Source organism: Cherax quadricarinatus, chromosome 5, assembly GCF_038502225.1.
Source record: "Cherax quadricarinatus isolate ZL_2023a chromosome 5, ASM3850222v1, whole genome shotgun sequence".
Lineage (NCBI taxonomy): Eukaryota > Metazoa > Arthropoda > Malacostraca > Decapoda > Parastacidae > Cherax > Cherax quadricarinatus.
Window position 1 is genome coordinate 18,031,860 of NC_091296.1, and position 21,809 is coordinate 18,053,668.

A 21,809-nucleotide genomic window follows, 5' to 3' on the forward strand; every position below is an offset into this window, starting at 1 on the left:
CTACAGGAAAAGGGGGTTCACCCCATTGCTCCAGGCATTTTAGTCCCTCATACACACGCATGGCTCAGGGGGAAAAGATTTTTTTCCATTTTCCATGGAAAATGAAAAAAAGAAGAACAAATATTTAGAAAAAGGAAAAAACCAGATGTATGTATATATATATGCATGTGTTCTGGGGTGTAACAAAGTTAAGTAGGGTAGCAAGATATCCGTTATCTGGTTTTTTTAAAAACAGAAAAAACCAATCCTCCCCATCATGCAAACAGTTCGGGATTTGCCCCACAGTCATCGCAGCGTAGTATTTCCCCGGGGTGGTTTTTTCCCCAACCCCAAACCCTAAAAATATTTTATATATATATATATATATATATATATTTTTATATATATATAAAAAATATATATTTTATATTTTTTTTAAAAAAAAAAAAAAAAAAAAGGGGCAGGAGGAATAACATCTTGTAGGAGTGGGGAAACCAGTTGGAGGGGGGGGCGGGAGGGTGGTAAAATAAAGGGGGGAAAAGGCAGCCGGGATTGATGAAAAAGATAAAAATGTTCATTGGGGATATAGTTTAGGGGTTTGGGTAATTATTTAATAAATGTATGGGGGGGTAGGTCCTGGGGATTGGCAGAGAGATGCAAGTTCCTTTTAAAAAGGAAAAGGACAAAAGAAGTAAAAATTATAGGGGATAAGCCTTTGGTACCCCAAAATGATGGTAAGTTATTTTGAAAGAATTTAAGGGTAAGAGAAATGGGAACAGATAACAAGGGGGCTTTAAAAAGGTGGGGTTTAAACCAGGTGTTTACAAAAACATATAAGGAACATATTTTAGGTAAAGGGTCTTTCTTTTTGGGATTTGGGGCAATAGGGGAAAAGGGGGAAGGGGAAATTTTGGCTTAGGTGAAGTTTGGAAATAAATTTTGGGGGAAAAGGGGAAGTTTGGGGTTTGGTATTGGGGGGAAAAGGGTTTTTTTTTAGGGGTTGAAAGGTGGAGTCCGGGGTTTTTAAAAAAGTTGTTTTGCTAATGCTGTTTTTAAGTTTCTAAGAAGTTAATTTGGGGAAATTTTTTGAAAAAAAAGAAAATTAAAAGTGAATACAGGAAAGAAAAATTATGAGGATAACAAAAATTTAGATGATGAAAATTAATCAGATTGGAGGGAGAGAGGGAGGAGGTTATTCAGAAGGGAGGGACGTCAGCGGAGGGGTTTCATGAAAGATATGAATCATAAAATTGATGAGAGAAAGGGGTGATGGTACTTGGGGAGTCTGGGGAACAAAGAACTTTGCCCTTTGGAGGCAAAGGGAATTTTGAGGTATAGAAACGCTCATATGGTTGGAAGCATGGGTGATGAATTTAAAAGGAGGAGGTGGGGGTGGAATGCATGTCTGGAGCAATGTGGGTGTGAATATAATGCAGAAAATTTTGAGTTTGAATTAGAGGAGGTGAACCAAACTGTTGTCCAGAGGGCTGAGGAAGGGGTTGTTGAGGGGGTTCCCACATGTAGAGAGAATGGGGAAACAGAGGACTTCAAGGGTGATCATCAGGGGAAAGGGAAAGGGGGGGGTCGGCCTAGGAAAGGTTGGAGGGGGGGGTAAAGGAGGTTTTTGTGGGGGGTTTGGGACTTCCAGCAGGATGGTGAGCGTGTTTGATAGGAGGAATGAACAAATGGTTTTAAAACTTAGTGCTGTTGGAGGAGCAAATAACATTTTGGGGGGTTCGAAACCCGGGCGGGCCGGGACTTGAGCCCTGAGAGGGGGAAGTACAGTGCCTGCACCCTAAAGGGGGGGGGGGTTTTAAGGGCATTTTAAAAACTGTAGTGAAAACCCCCTTCTGGAAGACAGTGATGGGTGAATGATGGTGAAAGTTTTTTTTTGCCACCCTGCCTTGGTGGAATCGGAAAAATTTTAATAATAAAAATAATAATAATAATAATAATAATAATAAAAAAATATATATATATATATATATATATATATTTTTATATATATATATTATATATATATATATATATTTTTAAAATGTATATATATATATATATATATATATATATATATATATATATATATATATATATATATATATATATATTTTTTTTTGTGTGTAAAAAATACTGAATAAAGAAAAGTACAGAATTTTGGGGTTTTCCTTCCATTATTCCTTGTAAAAAACGATAGCGAAAAAATTTGCCCCATTTTATTTTTTTCAGATTTTTGCTTATCCGGGACCATTATCAATTAATCCCTTGTGGTCCACTCCTGGTTGTCGCAGGCGGGGAGTCTTGAAATTTATTTGAAATTGTTCCCCCCCGATGTTGGGGCCCTTTTGAAAGTTATTTTATCTAAATTTTCGAGGTTGCGGATTGATTTAAAGCTGTAAATTGTTCTAAAAGTATAGTGCCCTTTTTCAGCCCCTTTTTTCCCCTTTGGAAAGGAACACAGAGTGCACTTGGCGCTGGGGGGCCTTTTGGGGAAACCTTAAGGTTCTGGAGACAACAAGGGGCCCTGCATCAAAGTGAGAAGGACACTTTTTGCATTCCCAGCACGTACAACCAGTTACATGTGAAAAGGTTGCAAAGGAAGATGTCGAGGCGGTTGGAACGGGGGAAACTGCCGGGATATCTGGGGAAAAAAAATAAGCATGCAGCTGACATGCTGAAGATACATAAAGGTCCAGGACCAAAGGGAAGATCGATTGCTGACAGTAGGATTGAGGGGGAGGGAGGCGACACATGATTGGGGTATTGAGGAGAGGTGAAATGATTGGGGTATTGAGAGAGGGAAAAGGATTGGGGTATTGAGGAGAAGGACAAAAGATTGGGGTATTGAAAGGGGGAAGTAGGAATGAGGTGTTAGAGATGAACCGAGGCGGGGGAAAAGGTGCTGACGGAATAGGATGATGGATATGGGTGAAAGGGGCTGATGGGGGAGCCCAAGTCCTGCCCCAAAAAAGGATACTGTCTGCTCATTTGACAATCTTTTTTAAACATTAATTTGATATTCCGCAAGGGATATATGCAAAGCCTTTATACAACGGACTTCGGGAAAAACGGGAAAAAAAGCATAGGTTTAAACGGTAAAATGGAAGAGTTGGCAAATTATCCTTAAATATAATCATGACCAACAACCCCTTTTCTTCTACAGCGCCATAACCAGCCCCACATCTCCCAACTGGTCGTTATTTTATGATAAGGTCCCCTTTTGTTGTGTGTTGACGAATAAATGGTTTCAAAACCGAAAGCTGATAAATGGAATTGTAAACTGGGCTGAACACATCGACCCACGAGGCTGATACCCAAACTCATCTTCCACCCTTTCCCGCATTGGGCAAAAGTACTGCAGGCAAACATTTCCAAAAAAAGATACCAAATGTTGACAAATGTGTTTTTATAAAATTCTACGCCCTCCATTATAAATATGCGTGCTAGATCCAATTTTCTACGATAACAACACGGGGAAATTTAAGAACTTGACTACAAAAGGTAAACGGGGACACATCGGTGTATTTGGAATATAAAAATGGGGAAAAGGGAATATATTCTTCTACTGGCCATATTGCTGATGGGAGCAGTGTAAAAAAAACCCAAAAAAACCAAAAGAAAATGGGGTAAAACACGGGGAAAGGGGCACTGCACAATTTGGCAAACACCTGCCGCAATCAAAACACCCCACAAAATTCTGGAAACACCCGCTTTCTGGCAAAATCCCCAAAAAAAATGGCAAACACTGCACAATTTCTGGCAAACACCCCCACATTGCAAACACCCCACATTTGGCAAACCCCTGCCGCACATTACTGCAAACACCGCACTTTCTGGAAACACCCGCCTACAACGGGAAACACCTCGGTAATTGGCAAACCGCCAAAAATTTGGGGAAAAAACCCCCTTCTGGCCCTCCCTCGGGGAAACACCTGCCCCTTCTGGCCACCTCTCCAATTCTGGCCCCTGCTAAATTTTTAAAAACTGCTCAAAATTTTTGGAAACCCCAGTTCTCACATTTTCTGGAAACACCCTTGGGTTTTAACATTACTGGAAAATTTTTTAACTTCTGGGAAAATTCTCACATTCTGGTCCTCATTTGGAAACACCTGCACATTTGAAAAATTCTACAATTTTGGAAACACCCCCATTCTGGAAAAAAAACCTTCTTCTGGCAAACATCTACACATTACGGCCATTCACACATTCTGGGAAACATCTGCACTTCTGGCAAACCTCCATTTGGCAAAAAAACTGCTCATTCTGGACCTTACATTAAAATGGCAAACATCTGAGAATTTTGGAAACTCGCCCATTACTGGCAAACACCCGCTACATTCTGGAAACACTTTACAATTTGGGAACCCTGCTCAATTACTGGGGAAAATCTCAACATTACTGGCAAAAAACCTGGCCCTTACTGGAAAACCCCTCAATTCTGGAAAAAACCCGCTCAATTCTGGGAAAACCCGCTCATTCTGGGGACCCGCTAAAATTTCGGGAAAAACCTGCTACATTCGGAAAAAACCCCTCCCTTTGGCAAACACCCCACAATTTCAACATTCACCATTCTGGCAAAATTTTTTTCACTTCTGGCAAACCCTGCCATTTGGAAACATCTTACTGGAAAAAAACCGGAACATTTGGAAACCCTGCCACTTTGGAAACATCCTTACTTACGGAAAAATGCTCAAATTTAAACACTCTCACATTCGGAAACACCCCCTAAAAACTGGAAACACCCCCCATTGGCAAACACTGCCATTTGGGAAACCCTGCATTCTGGCAAACACGCTCATTACTGCAACACCCCTAATTTTGGGGAACATTTGCACATTATGGGAAAAACTGCTCCCTTCGGCAAAACACCTGCTACATTACTGGAAAAACCCGCAATTCTGGCAAACCCCTGCTAAAACATTGGCAAACACCTGCCACCATTACTGGGGCCACCCGCTCATTCTGGCAAAATTTTTAATTCTGGCAAAAAAAAATGCTCACTTCTGGAACACCCCTCAATTACCCCCAAACACCCCACTTGGCAAAAACCCCCACTCGGCAAACCCTGCTACAATTCTGGCAAACACCCCGCCCTTTTGGGAAACTCTGCTACATTACCCCGGCAAACATTCACAATTCTGGAAAAAAACCGCTACTTACGGCAAACACCCCCCCAAAAAACACTCCCCCTTACTGGCAACACCGCTACATTCGGAACACCTGCTACTTTTTGGCCCCTGTTACATTCTGGAAAATTTCTGCTACACTTTGGGCCTCTCCCCATTCTGGAAACCCTGCTACAATTTTTGGGGCCCCCCCCACATTCTGGAAACACTCCATTTCTGGAAACCCCCCACTTGGAAACACCCGCTACTTTTGGGAAACACTCTACATTAGGCAAAACCCGCTCATTCTGGAAAAAAACCCCCATTCTGGAAAACAACCGTAACTTCTGGAAACACCCATTTTAACTGGCAACACCCCTTTCCAAATTTCTGGCAAAACCCCCACATTCTGGCAAACACCTGCTACAATTCTGGGAAAATCTGCTAAAATTCTGGGAAACATCTCCACATTCTGGAAACACCCCTCCATTACTGGAAACACCTGCTAAAATTCGAAACACCCTTCACATTTCAAAACACTCAACATTCTGGAAAAACCCGCTACCATTTGGAAAAAATGTACACATTACTGGCAAACACCGCTCAAAAAGGCAAAACCGTACACATTGGAAAAATCTGCCACATTCTGGCAAACACCTGCTACAATTACTGGCAAAACTCGCCACATTACTGTAAACACCCGCTACAAATTCTGGCAAACACTGCTCATTACGGCAAACACCCCACATTCTGGAAACACCTACATTGGAAACACTCTCAATTCTGGCAAACACCCCACTTCTGGCAAACACCCGCTTTAAATTACGGCAAACACTCTCAATTACCCGGCAAACACCGACCTGGCAAACACTGCTACATTCTGGAAACATCTCCCCTTACTGGCAAACACCCGCTCACATTCTGGCAAACACCTGCCACTTCTGGCAAACACTGCTCATTATTGGGAAACACTGTCCCTTCTGGCAAACACCCCGCTCACATTCCCAAACACCCGCACACATTCATTAATGACTAACTTGATAAGAGGATAAATGAAGTCATGGAAATATATCAGCAGTGGGGTAGCATAAGATTCATTGCTGAGGCAGATGAAGACAGAAGCGCAAATGGCAGAACAAAGATTATAAAGTATCTTCAACACGGAGAACATGAGGTCACAATTATACATTAAGAAAATGGAGCTATATAAATTTCTTAGTATCGTACAGCACTGTCACCAGGGAGAAAAGGAAGTTACATTTGTAACCTAACAAAAATGTTGTTCCAAGATAGTATACATCCGGGATCCAGGATGAGGTAGTGTGCCGCAAGGCACGGGAACTAAAAAGTTACATGGTAATTATACACTGAAGACAAGATGTCAAGAATCACACTCGTAGCTGTGCTCTAAAAAATAGGCATTTTTTTAATCATATATGAGAGTACGGAGTGAGAATAAGCACTGGGTATATAACACCATATCAGAAAAGGTCAAGTAATTTGAAGCATATCACAGGTCATAAAGGGTTAACAGGTGATATACTGATTTAATGAACCTTGTGTCGATTGAGCTTATGCACTTAAATTAGTACTTAGAGTACTTAGATTAAAATTAAAATTTATGCACTAATCAGGCGAAATTTAATATTTCTTTGTAGCCAAAGATAGTTTACCTGTCTGGAATATTTTATTTATTAGATAATATCATATATAATAATGGATATATTACTAAATGGACCAGTTTTAGAAAAAGTAGTAATATTATGTAGCTCCTGAAGATACCATGGTTGACGTGAAACTTACTACAGCAGAGGGAAGAGCAGAGCGGCACAGCGAGTGTGAGCGGAGCCTCGCAGTCTCAGCCAACACCAGAACCAAGCAAGGACATGCCACAAGGGTTGAGGAGTCTGGGTAACACCTGTTACATGAACTCCATCATACAGTGCCTTTATAACACCTCCACACTCACTTCCTACTTCCTCGACGACTCATGGAGGTAAGATAAGTTATAATAATATACCTCCCCACTCATTTAATAATAATTATAATCCACACTCATTATTTCTTCGGACTAAGACTTCACACACACACACAGTATCTATAACACCGTCACACTCACTACCTCCTCAACGACTCATGCAGGTGAGATCAGAGACAAAGTTGATGCAATATGAACTGCAATATAATTTTGAGACAATCAGTTCCACAGCTCAGCCTTGATAGAACGTGGTCAGTCCCTTAAACATGAGGGACTAACTACCCCTATATTTACTACAATATTGATGAAAAACCTTTACTCAAACATTACAGTATTCAAAGGTTATACATACATTCATACTAATATAAAATATAATTTAAAACAAAATACAGATTTGTTGTGTTGCTGCGATGCTACAACATCTGTATGGTCGTGTAAATGATATTTAATAAGACTTTCCGTCTCCCTCATTAAGTCAAAATACGATGAAAGCTGTTTGAGTAATACAAGAGAAGTAACATTTTGGTGCACTCTTAATTAACCATTAACATTCACGGCTTCAGAAATCGTATAAATAAAAATAGCGAGTATGGCGGGGAGGTAGTAGCGGCCTATGGTGACGTGGTACGTCAGCTGCACGCCCGAGGCAACACCTACTACACCATGAGAAACCTTAAGGTACGAGAACCTTCCGTCTTGTCTGTGTGTCTTGTTCACACATTCTCTCTCTTATCAAATTATGATAGAACATATAAATGCAAACAGTATTTCATTAATATAAAGTTGTGGGAGGAATTGTATTGATGTATTGTGCACGTGGTCATTTATGTGTGTGATTATTTGTTTACCTGTTTGTAATTACAGGAGCAGAACCATGCCCACTGTGCCCCGACTTCAGTATTTAGGCTTTCATACATTTATTTTATAAAGTTTCACTTTTTAAAAATATACGAGATAATACTAAACAATAATTAGAAAAAAAAAGTCGTAATAGTATAACTGAAAATAGCTCAGGAAATGGGTGGGGATCGAACCCATGGCAATCAAGTCCTGAATTTAGCAAGCCAGTGTTCTCGTCACGAGAGAACATTGATGCTATTGACCTATATGTGGCAATATCTAAAGTATACTATTAGCTCTACGATGTGACCGACAACAATAGATTAACATTTAAGTACACATATATACCAGCTGCTAAATGAACATAGGAAGCAGATTTAAAGAGACATGTCTATATGTCACCCAGCAGAGGAATTTAATTTGGGTTTTTATGGTTGCGAGTTGAACGTTTTATAAATTACCGAGTTACCTGATGCAAGACAGATTTTTCATATAAGCTGAGGTAGGATAGCAGCTCGTAGTTTGTTAAATGTAGCCGCCATATTTTTTTTTTTTTGACGCGATAAAGTGCAATTTTTGCAACAGACGATCTTGGGTGAACACGACGAGATGTTCCAGGGGCGTGAGCAACAGGACGCTCACGACTTGCTCTCCCTTCTACTCCATGCCCTCGACAGAGACCTTCAGGTGGGTCATGAATAAAACAGATGAACACACAGACACAATGATAGACATTGTATATATATATACCAATTTGTCCTCTACGATTATAAATATGATATAGATTAAATTATAGCCAGATGAATTACCAATTATGAGTTGAATTTCTTTTTTCTAAATAAGGTTTCAACATTTTACAATACATGTTTACTTATCTTACTTATGTCTTAAGATATCTAAGTATGAAAAAAACAAATACAGCAAAGCCCCCTTTTTTTCACTACTATACAATGATCAGTGGCAGAGTCAGTCACACATAGCTGACCTCTTCATCGGTACTCATCAGTCCAGCATCGTTTGTCTGGAAACAGGGAAAGAAATTTCTTCACTGAAAGAGCTCTTCTCCAGCCTGACACTTGCAGTTGATCCACAGAATGGTAACGACATTTGCACACTCAAGGTAAGAACGGTTACTTAAGTAGCCTCCTTTAAAGAACTATAATGGCTATCGGACCGTTTTTTCTTATCTTCTTCCTCCACTGTTTCTGTGGTAATTTAAAAACGCATCTTCTGATTGGCTGTAAACTTTCAGAACTTGTGTATCTTAAATAGTGCAAAAGTTCCAGTGCTATAACTTCTGAGCAGCCTCAAACTTGAAACACAAACTTCTGAATGATATTGCCGTATTTAGGGGCTAATTTGCCAATTTGATTAGAACATTGTGTTTTTTTTACATATCTTGAAATATATCTTTTAAACAGCTTCAAACTTTGATGTTCATGTCTGAAGGGAAAATTCATTATATAACATGCATGCATAGGTGAGAATTTGCCAGTTAACTGTGTTGATAGACTGTGGTTTTGGTTTCCAAGTGATAACTTACTTCCATCATACTATCATCACTAGGTTAGGTTAGGTTTGTCAGGAAACAGAACAAGTGTTTCCTGACGCGGGTCTTAGTAATATGATGACCCGTTGCTGGAGCTTTTTAGTCATCTGACCAAGCCTTCCGCTGGCTTACTCTGTGTAAGTCTCAATTTGCTGTTTTTAAGGAAATTTGGATAATAGTATCCTTGAATTAACTGAAAAATGCCTTTTTTGAACGACTTCAAGTTTTCAGTGACGGTGTATCTTACAGGAACAGGTAGAATACATTTTAGGCAGTGTAAATGACAATTTTCCTTAAATGGGAAAAATAGCATATTGGTTTCCATGCGATAAATTGTGACTGCCTTTAGTAATCAACTTCAAGCCTTCAATCCGGCTAGGGTCCGGGTTCGATTCCCAGCAAGGGTAGAAAAATTGGGCGTGTTTCTTTACACCGGTTGTCTATGTTCTCCCATCAGTTGGGAGTTAGTCGACTGGTGTGGGTCGCATCCTGGGACAAAACTGACCTAATTTGCCCGAAATGCTCTGCATAACAAGGGACTTTCTATATAGTAGTATGTCATTGATGTCGGCTAGGCCAGTATACCTTGTACATGTACTTGTAGAAATAAAAATATTGTTATTATTAAAGGGACTAACTTCACATTCCTTTAAAACCCTTGAAAACAGCTCGCCAGGGCCAGGTGACTTGTTCTGTTTTACACTACTCAGATAATACCTTAAGCCCATGTAATCTGCTGCACGAATACTGGGGAACCTTGACTTTGTTATTGTTGTTAAGGTAATGCCAGGAAATATTAAAACTAAGTAATTTGTCATCACTGTCTCCAAGCTCTTCATTAACCTCTATCATTTATCAAAATTATCAGCGTTCCAAATCCTGGTACCTCTTAATGTTGTTGATCTACAGCTCCTGTTCGTTTTCAGAGTCTTAAAGTACAGGTGTAAATACTATACCTCGTGGTATAAACCTTGGTAATAAATACCGACAAGTTGGTTTAGAAAGACACGTAAGCAAACACTATAACATATTTATTAGAAAACGTTTCGGTCCTGGGACCTTGATCACTTCCCAGGACCGAAACGTTTTCTAATAAATATGTTATAGTGTTTGCTTACGTGTCTTTCTAAACCACTATACCTCGTGCATGTATTGAGACACAGTAGACTGGGGTTATGGTGTTACTCTTCTCAGACTGCACCACTAGCGAACCATCTAATTAAAGTAGAGGGGACGTACTGAGGTGTCTTATACAGCTTATGGGGTATGGGAGGTAATCAAGTTTGATCCAGAGAATCGGAGGGTAGCTTCGGTTTCATGAAACAAGAGACCTTCAGTAGCATATAGGCGTCCCACACCCCATCCCGCCCTCAAAAGTGGAGGTGAGGGTAAGTTAGGTTATTACTTATTAGGCTAATTTCACAATTTCTAAGATTCATAAGTCAGAACAATGTCTTGCAGATCGCTTTTCTTTGTGACAAAGCTGTACGAATTTAAACTATTTGATAATTCGTTTACTGAATGTTTTGCCACTGATGAAATTTTAAATAAATGGTCAGTTATCTCAAACCAAAAGCGTAAAGCTACCTGTGTTTTTTTCCCGTCATGTCTTGTCAGTTTTGCTATTCCAAAAATGCTTTAGCTAAAAATATACCGGATTAATTAAATATCTGTTTTAAATGCACAAATTAATTCAGTGAGCTGCTGTGTTTAGGGAAGCTACGCTGCCTATCATTAAACGCCTTTAGTGATACGAGAAAAATAAACTATTTTTATCTCAATTTTAACATTATAGCATTTTTTTGCATGGGCAATAGAACGGATTAACATGGACCCCATTAATAATCCTAACCTTTCGGGAACGGATATGAGATGTACAAATTACCATGCACACAAAGTCTCTTGAGTACACAGCTTGGAAATATTTATGACATAATATATAAATCTTCAAGACTGTACATCAGGAAAACTCACCTTTCACCGAACGCGATCTTTCCAATACATTGCTACAATAAGAGAAGAGCCGTCAATTTTGCTATACATTGACTGAGGACCAGCCATGTTTGCTCAACTGTAACTATGACCATAAGACCCTTTAAGTAGATTATATAAACAGTTATGGAGAGGACATTTAAAATCTTACCTCACAAACTTTTTTTCAACTTTTTTATCTGCTTTTGTTGCTGCAGGAACTCCTGGAACGGTACTACACTCCACATAACATCCAGTGGGAATGTCCTGCGTGTCACACTACCCATCCGTGTCTCAGGACCACGCATATCTACCGCCTGCCCCAGATCCTAGTGATTCACCTCAGCAAGTACGACCCATCAATACACATTTTATATTATTTAAATTGGTCGTGCTTCAGTTCTTCGACTATATAGTACTATCCAGTAAATGGAGCCTGTGTAATGGAAATATGGAAACACATTAAACATAACCTATTCTAATAGCAACACAAATAAAACCTGCTGTCATAGCAACACAATAAATAAAACCTACTATCATGACAATACATCATCTTGTATTACATGAAATCCATCACATTGACATGTGATTTTTTTGTGACTGTAATAAATTGTTACAATGAGTATGAAATTAATAAATTTCATACTCATTGTAACAATTTGTTACAGTCATTCAGCGTAACTTATTAACATTTATGTTCCATAAAACTATACACCGTAATACATATCTTTTAGAGTGCAAAGAAAAAAAAAGGTGTCTTTTTGTGTGCTTATACAGTGAGTTTACATGTCGTATTCCTTATGTAACAGGTTCGTGTACAGGTGGAATATCTTCTTATTGACCCTCGTCTAGGTAACTGTCCTTACATCTAACAAGTTAATCTTTTATACAGGAAGAAGTTAGTCGATATTAGTTTGGCTAGAAAGTTGTTACGAGATAATACTGTTGATACATAGGTCAATTACTCCACGCACGCGCAAAATAAAATTTCGATTTTTTATATTTTAAATAGCCTTACTTATTGCTTAGACTAAATGTGATCAACAGTGCAAACATTTGACGTGTCTCCTCTCTCTCTCTCTCTCTTTCTCTTAGTTCGTCATCTCTCCCGGCAAAGGCTGAAAGATTTCACGACTTGATGTACGTAACCCATTCTTGGCGATGACATCTTATTGGATAACTTAGGTAGCCTTCGTTCCCACTATCATGTAGAGTAGAGGTAGCACCACATTGTTGTGTTCAGTGCTGTTTATTTTAAAAATATCATCGTCCATACATGGCGTATCGTCCTGGAAGATCCTTTCCAGGCATGCTGCGCCTACTTCCTCTTTCCCCCTCCCCCAGGGAAAGTCAGGCATGGGTTTCCTTGCATGGTATTCCTCCTCCTTTCTTCCTTCTACCTCAGAGTCAGTCATAAGACTCCTGACATACTGTAGCTAGAATTCCAAGGTAAGGCATGGTTTGGTTGGTCGGTTAACTGAATGTAAATTCTATCAACAGACAAGGGTCATTACAGATGCATGTATGTAACCTGTTTACTATCAATCAAGAGTGCTTTATTCCCAAATCTGGGCTTAATAGGGTTAAACAGTAAGTGCATATATATACAGGTATAGCTCATGTATACATGTATTGTTCCTCTCAATGTACACATCAAGAGAAATCAACTCATCAAAATATGAATATAATGAAAGGATGGGTCTTCTCTCCCTCAGGGTGAGTCACTCATAGGCCTCATGATGTGATATATCTCCTCTTTTTCCAGGGTGAATCAGTCATGGAAGCAGAATGGCGCCCAGACTTGGAAATTCAAATTCCCAGCGGAATTTGAATTTCCTATGCTACCAGACTACTACAGTGGAACTGGGAGGTAAGCCACCAAGTGTATCGTTATATTTCATGCTTTTTATTTATTTTTATTTCCTAGTTGTTCTCCCATCTTTTCATGCCCTTATTTTCGTAATCCCTCTTAGTCCTGGAATATCTCAGCAGGTCTACGTACATGGTGAACCCCGGTTGGCAGACTACTAAATCTGTGGAAAATTGCATTTATCTGAATGTATCATTATGTACATAACAGTAAATGAACAAAGATAATTATTATTTATCAGTTAGACAAGTAGGAATTTGGGACACCTAGGTCGCAAAAAATGTCCCCCTTCGATACCTACCACTGTCATATCCACAAGTTGCTCTGGACCTATTAATTACAAATGAAATATACATCACCAGGAATTCTGGTAAATATATAAATTTGTGGACTGTATATTAAAATTAATAAATGATTATATATACACACATTTACATAACAGAAGGAGAATATATCTTAATATCACTCACCAATTTGACTGGAGATCAAGGTGTATCATACTCAGAAAACCTCACTGTCTATACATGAAAATAACACTGGCCAGAGTTACAACATAAATAGACTTATCTGAGGTTCCTGGAGCTGTCTTGTCCAGTCGCCTGATATCTCAAGTTATGCAGGAATACACATCCAACAATTTCGCCTCCTATTTGAGAGGTGTCAGCCCAATTTTAACCTCTAGAGCACGAATATTCTTCCCATTATTCACTAATGTCTGTTACTCAATTCAAACAAAAATGGCGAGTATCTTCTGCGCAGGCACAGGCTTCCCATTTTCGATAACATAATTTTTATTAATACAGTATGGCCATCTATTTACATATAACTACTGTATTTCTGGAAAATATATACAGTATTTTCCACACTGCGGCCGGGCGGAGTTCGTTGCTAAATGACTCAAATTGCTCATTTGGCAATGGTGGAGGACCTGGGTACATATAGGATCTGGCATCCACACGGCGACATATTACACAAGATTTAATCACCCTTTTTACACTTTGCCGTCCTTGTGGAATCCAGAAAGTTTCCCTAATACAATTTAAGGTATCTTGTACCCCACCATGCATTACATTTTTATGGGCATTTAGAACAATTAAATTTGTTAGATGATGAGTTTTGGGCAGTAAGATAGGGTGTTTAGCATAATCACCCAATTCAGCATTTTGTAACCTACCTCTGCACCTAATTACATTGTTCTCTAAATACAGCCCCAATTTCTCTATTATGGAACCTTTCACAATTTTTCTTTCCATCATCAATTTAATCTCATTTCCATAGATTTCTTCTTGTACCCTCTTTATCCAATATTCAAGAGGATGTGAAAACTTATATGAGATATTCATCTTGTTTAGAAATTTAAACACCAACTTAGTTACATTGATTAGTTTGGGTAAAGAAGAATACCTATTTATATCAATGGCTAAGGAAGGACAAACTATTGGAGCGGTGGTCACAGTAATTTCAACAGGAGCAATATACGCCTTTTGTACAGGCCAATTAGCTTTATTTACCAACCAGCTCGGTCCTTTAAACCATGATACAGCATTTACAAATTTAGCATAAGGTAAACCTCGAGACAAGAAATCAGCTGGATTCTCCTCACCAGGTATATGATTAAATGTTAACATATGCTGACCCAAACTATTATACTTCTCTTGCATCTGATTAATTTCAGCGACTCTGTTTTGTACGTACACAATTTTACTGTTTCCATTACGAATCCATTGTAAGGATACCTCATTATCAGACCAAATTACAGTGTCGCTAATATTTATCTCCTGCAACTTATTTCTTATATAATTAGCTAATTTGACACCTACATAAATGGCTGTTAATTCCAACTGAGGTAAGGTACATGATTTAATTGGAGACACTTTAGCCTTAGACATAACAAGAGAAATAACACTATTACATTGAAGGTAAGCAACTGCTCCATATGCCAATTTTGAAGCATCACAAAAAATGTGGAGTACATTTTTCCCATTTGGATTGGCCACCTGGCATGGGAACTCCAACATTGGAATTTTTTCATAATCACCAATTAATTCATCCCACCTGTTAATGAATTCCTCAGGTAGAATTTCATCCCAAGCACATTTAAGTTTCCATGCTTCCTGTATTAATAATTTCCCTCTTATAGTAAGGGGTGACACTAAACCTAGTGGATCAAAACATTTGGAAACTTCAGCAAGCAAAACTCTCTTAGTTAATTTATTGGGCATACTGTAATTATTAGGTTTTAACATTAACAAATCTCTCTCAGTATCCCAAGTTAAACCCAATACATTACTACATTTTGGCACTTCATCTCCAGGGAAATCTTTACTTATTTTGTCCTTTAATTTGGACGAATTACTATTCCATTCCCTCAGAGGCATATTTGCACTTTGCATTATTTTATTAGCCTCTCCATAAGTCATTAACAGTTCCTCTTCAGTTGACGTCACACCCAGGAAATTGTCCACATAAAATTGTTTGCTCATTACTTTACTCAATGGACTTTCCATACGTTTAAGGTGTGCATTTATCGTCGCTTGAAGTAGGAACGGACTGGATGTAGCACCAAATAATACGCTCCTAAAGCGAAAGGTTTTCAGAGGGCTAAGTGGGTCACTAGGATTCTCAGGCCATAAGAAGCGGGTACAATCCCGGTCAGCCTCTTGTAAACCCACTCTTAGGAAAGCTTTACTTATGTCAGCCGTAAAGGCATAATTCTTCACCCTGAAATTTAATAAGATATCTCCTAATTTTTCCGTCAACGACGGACCTGTCATCAAACAGTCATTTAAACTAGGTACATTTTTGTTACTCCTGGCACTACAATTAAACACAATCCTCAAAGGAGTGGTCTTAGAATCCTTCTTCACTCCGTGATGTGGCAAATAGTGACCATAAATTTTGGCTTGCTCAGGAGGTACCTCTTCTATAAATTTATTAATTAACTGCTCAGCAATTATATCATTATAGGCAGTTAACAATTCTGGTGTCTTACTCAGTTCGCGGAGCTGAGCCTTTAACTGTCCATATGCCATTCTGTAATTAGTGGGCAATTCTGGATGGTTCAGTCTCCACGGAAGTCGTACCCAGTATTGTCCAGATTCAAATTTTACATCTCTCAGGTATTGCTCCTGAGTAAAAGAATCGTCTGGACTTTCTTCATTTACATTTATTCCAATGCTGTCTAATTCCCACAATTTATGCACTGGCTCAACACCATCCTCTATGGAAGAATTATACTGGGGTACGATTTCATGAGTAAGACACACAGTTATGGTATTTGTAGTTTCCTCTAGTCATGAATTATTATTACGAGGAATCCTACCATACATTACATGGCCTCCTGCAGTCTTCAAAAGGGTGACACCACATTTCTTTACCATACCCTTTACAAAGGAGGCATAATAGTCACTACCTATCAAAATATTTATTGGGCCTACAGAATCATCACTTACACCAGAAGGTGCTAAATTTACATTATGTGAAAGTCTTTCTGTAGCTTTACTAAGCCCTACTGTAGATATTTTCTCTGGAAGTCTATCTACAATTACTGCATTAACACGTTTTTTCTCATTGCCCAACCTGACAGTTACATAAACAGTGTCTGTTATCTGAGAGAAAACCAGATAATTTTAAAGTTGTGGGATCTCCCATCTGTACTTTCATACCATCAAGACATTTACGTTTTATGAAAGTACGCTGGGATCCCTGGTCCAATAATGCATTTACATTTTTTGATTTATGCCTTTTATCATCAATTTTTACCTGTAACACAGGTAAGGCTACTTCAGCAAAACCATCATTATTAACATTAGCAGCAATTTTTACATTAGCTACTGTTGTGTCAGGATTGTCAACATTATCATTATTATCAACATTATCATATAGACCCTTACACATGACTATATGGTGTCTTCCTTTGTGACATTGATAACAGTTGTTTAATTTGGCATGACAATCCTTTACATTGTGATTACCTAAACACCTGATACATCTGTCAAGTTCCTCCAATCTTTCAACTTTATCATTCCATGAATTGTATGCATTGCAATTCTTAGAAAAATGAGTACCCTTGCAGAAAAGACAATCTCTCTTTTCTTTGACTGGTTTCTTATTAACTGGGCTACTCTTAGGAGGGTACTTATTCTTCTTACCTTGTGGAGAATCATTATTTCTGATTCCTGCTACTTGATATGCACCTATGCAACTCTTTTTAGGAAATGAATTTTGATTATTAACATTGGGATAATTTTTCCCTTTGTGAAACTTGACAGATACCTCAGAGTTATTATGTGTTGCATCTTTAAAATGAGTTAGTTGGCTGGTCTGCAACTGCACAATTAATTCTTGTAGACCTAGTCTTATTTCCTCCAGACCAAAATAACCCTTGTGATATTTGTTCGAGAGCCATTCAAGTGTTTTACAGCTTAATTTATTCTGTACCATGGCACTCAATAACCAGTCTGATTCCTTCAGATTATATTTATTACTTAAAGTTTTGAGAGTGCTCTCCAGTTTAACTCTAAACTGCTGTAAACCTTTGTAAGTGTGATCTGGAGATTTTAAATTAACAATGATATTCACTAGATCCAACCTACTTTGTTCTATATTACCATAAGTGACTTTCAACAAGTCAACTGCTTCCTTGTAAGAGTCATCTACATTGGGAAAGGCTTGTATGAGTATGTGAGCATCTCCTCTTACCTGTCCTTTGAGGTAAAATAATTTAGTTACACAGGCTAGGTCACTCCTGTCATGCACAGCTGCTTTAAAAATTGACCAAAACTCCTCCCAATTTTCTCCAGGATTAAACACAGGTAAACACAATTCTGGGAGTTTTGGCAAAGACATATTATTTGTTGGAGCAGACTGATTAACTGCCTGGTTTACACATTTTAATTTATTCAAGGCCTGACTTTTACAAGAAAGAATCTTTTCCTCTAATTCATAATACTGATTAATCATAAGATCTACTTCAGTCTCATCTACACAGTTTACTAACAAATCTCCTTCATATTTGTTGTAATATAATTTGTATGAATCATATCTATTCCCTAAAGCATCTAAATACAATTTTAAATCATCAGTATTCACAGTTTCTTGATTCATTAATTCCAAACATTTATTATATGCCTTGGTTACATGACCTTTTCTAGCTTGCAGTGATGATTTTTTTGCTCTATATTCCATGTTTGTCTTCTATATTAATTTGCTTATTTTCAGCCATGATGCAATGTATTAAATTCAACTTAATTAATAACACTGATTACAACTTACAACACTGATACAACTTACCTTTGAATAAATCCTAGCTACTTGAGCTTAGCAATTACATGTAAGAAAATTATAATATAAATTTTAAATGTACATTAATACAAACCTTTAGCCAGACTCGGCTCATCAAAATTAATATTATACAAATTAATATAAATCCTTGCCAGAATTTGGCATAGCAAAATTAATATTATACACATTAATATAATTAGCTACACTTGGCTTATCAATTACACATACACTGATATAAATCTTGGCCAGAATTGTCTTATCAAATTAATATTATACAAATTAATGTAAATCCTTGCCAGAATTTGGCATAGCAAAATTAATATTATACACAATAATATAATCTTTAGCCACACTTGATTTATCCAAATTAATATTGCAATAATTATAATCCACTACACATTAAGTAAATTTGTGAACTTAACATCCACCTCCTTCTGTCATTTCACATATAATTATTAAGTAATTAACTAATTAATGACTTCACTAATTACCTCCGGTTCAAGAAGGACCAATGGGCAAATTAAATGTGGAAAATTGCATTTATCTGAATGTATCATTATGTACATAACAGTAAATGAACAAAGATAATTATTATTTATCAGTTAGACAAGTAGGAATTTGGGACACCTAGGTCGCAAAAAATGTCCCCCTTCGATACCTACCACTGTCATATCCACAAGTTGCTCTGGACCTATTAATTATAAATGAAATATGTATCACCAGGAATGCTGGTAAATATATAAATTTGTGGACTGTATATTAAATTAATAAAGAATTATATATATACACATTTATATAACAGAAGAATATATCTTAATATCACTCACCAATTTGACTGGAGATCAAGGTGTATCATACTCAGAAAACCTCACTGTCTATATATGAAAATAACACTGGCCAGAGTTACAACATAACAGACTTATCTGAGGTTCCTGGAGCTGTCTTGTCCAGTCGCCTGATATCTCAAGTTATGCAGGAATGCATATCCAACAATGTCGTCTCCTATTTGAGAGGTGTCAGCCCAATTTTAACCTCTAGAGCACGAAAATTCTTCCCATTATTCACAACGTTTGTTATCCAATTCAAACAAAATGGCGAGTCTCGTCTGCGCAGATGCAGGTTCAGTTCCCATTTTCTATGACATAATTTTTAATTTTTATTAAATACAATATAGGACTAAATGTAAAAATGTGTGGTTAGATTTTGATCACTCTTGAACACCATATGACTGATTATTTACCAAGGCTTGACGTGACCTACATTACTATCCTAAAGAAATTTATTATATAATATATATTGTTGTGGGTCTAGATTATGGCCTTACAGGAGGTTCTCCAACTTACAAACGCCACAAGTGACACACCTCCGCACTTTCGAACTGGGTACTAACAAACCTATTAACATTTTGCAACTGCCGAACTGTAGTACAAACATTTGCGTAGCATAAAGCTGAAATTCATTTGTAAGTTGAAAGATCGGGAACGCAATTCGTATGCAATTGCATATTACAATTTACATTGACCCCAGTGACTTATTTGAGGATGAATAGACGTGAAATTGACAAGTTACACATCATCATGGCTGAAACGCGTATAGGGCTGAGATAACTCATAATGCAAGTGACTGTTTCAAGAAAATGGTTTGTTGACTCAAGTACATTGTTAACCTGACAATCTACATTTCTTATAGGCCTATTAAAACTTATAACCCGCTGAGCCAGAGCTACAATCTTCTATTTAGGTAAAATTTATGAAAAAAAGAGAATGATTTGCCAGATTACTTGTAAGACAAACTTAAAAAAAGTATGATTTGTTGTTACCTATGTATACTGTCACCATAATTATCTGTTACTCAACTTATTTTGGCTTTATTGGTGAATATTATACACACCTATATTAATCTCTTTATATATTTCAATGAAATAATCCTATTGTATCCTGCAAAATTGTACTCCCTTAACATTATATATGTTCAAAATGTTTTCGTTTGCAGTGTAATGACATGAAAAAATAAAAGCATGACAATTTCTATTATAATTTAGCAACTTGCTCTCTTTCTGTGAAGTTAATAATTAAAATTGAAGACAATATTTCCATACCATTTTTTGGATGTTTTGATTCATAGAAAAAATAATTTTAATTATATATTCAAAACTCGCTAATGTAATTTTCTGTTGTGATTACCTATTGTGTAGCTACTGAAGCAGAGCTAAGCTCAAGGATATACATACCGGGAGGTTTAAGTCTTTCATTGTGAATACAGTATATATATATATATATATATATATATATATATATATATATATATATATATATATATATATATATATATATATATATATATATATATATATATATATTCTCGACTGGTGGTGAGCATGTTACGTGCACCCTTAATTAATAACCCTCATGTAGTCGGTGGGTTGTAAACCCCATTAACCAACCGTTAACAAGCTGGAAATATTGACTCGGGTATTAGAGGTTCCTTTTAATGCGTTTCACCAAAGTATACAAGAACCAGCAAACATACCGCTGACGTCAAGTTCAGAAAAGACAGGTCACATATGAGGTCATGCCAAAAGGAAGTGCTAAACCTATCAGGGTCATACAGAGAGGTCATGTTATATGCGTGACTGAGTGCAGGTGAGATCAGGTGCTGGTAAGAGTAGAGTATAGATAGATGATGGACGACAGATCCAGCCAACATTCCATTGTTTAGCTCAGTGGTACTGGTGAGGTGGATCACTGCTGCTTCCAAAGTTCTGCGTCTGGCTCTGTCAATTGGGTGGTGTACGTAACAGCTGAGTTCTTCCCCGGTTCATGACGTGAGAATGAAGGTTATGATGGGTTACGCATGAGTTGTTGGTTTTATCCCTTCTGCAGACATGTTTATGTTCCTGAAGGTGTGTCTGACGGTCTCAGTTGATCTCCCTGACCTGTAAAGTATGCTGAATACTCCTAGAGTGCATGTAGCTCTGGTTTAACGCTTTTGGAGATCATTTTGATAGTTCTATTGGCAAGGTGAAATTTTGGTGAATTGTTCCAGCACAGTATTGTGACTTTTGTTCATCTCTCGTCCTTAACTACCAAGACAGTTTGCTCCCAAGGCTTTACTAATTTATTAATATCTCTTCAGATCTGTTTATTCTCAACAAAACTTCCTGACGAAGACTCACCCATTCTCTCATTATTTTCCCTCACTATATGTTGTTTAACATCTTTCTTTCTCTCCATACAA

The 21,809-nt window shown here is 37.6% G+C and overlaps 1 protein-coding gene across 1 annotated transcript in view; it reads left to right on the forward strand.

Annotated features, from left to right (window-relative positions):
* LOC128684673 (serine/threonine-protein phosphatase 6 regulatory ankyrin repeat subunit C) overlaps positions 1-13,309 on the forward strand; it is a 39,001-nt gene extending 25,692 nt beyond the window's left edge. The window contains exons 19-24 of the mRNA XM_070104526.1: positions 6,890-7,077; positions 7,623-7,737; positions 8,485-8,586; positions 8,858-9,019; positions 11,638-11,768; positions 13,185-13,309. Coding sequence (XP_069960627.1) covers positions 6,890-7,077; positions 7,623-7,737; positions 8,485-8,586; positions 8,858-9,019; positions 11,638-11,768; positions 13,185-13,293 — 807 coding nt within the window. The 3' untranslated portion in view covers positions 13,294-13,309. The remainder of the gene's footprint in view (positions 1-6,889; positions 7,078-7,622; positions 7,738-8,484; positions 8,587-8,857; positions 9,020-11,637; positions 11,769-13,184) is intronic.
* The last annotated feature ends 8,500 nt before the right edge of the window (positions 13,310-21,809 follow it).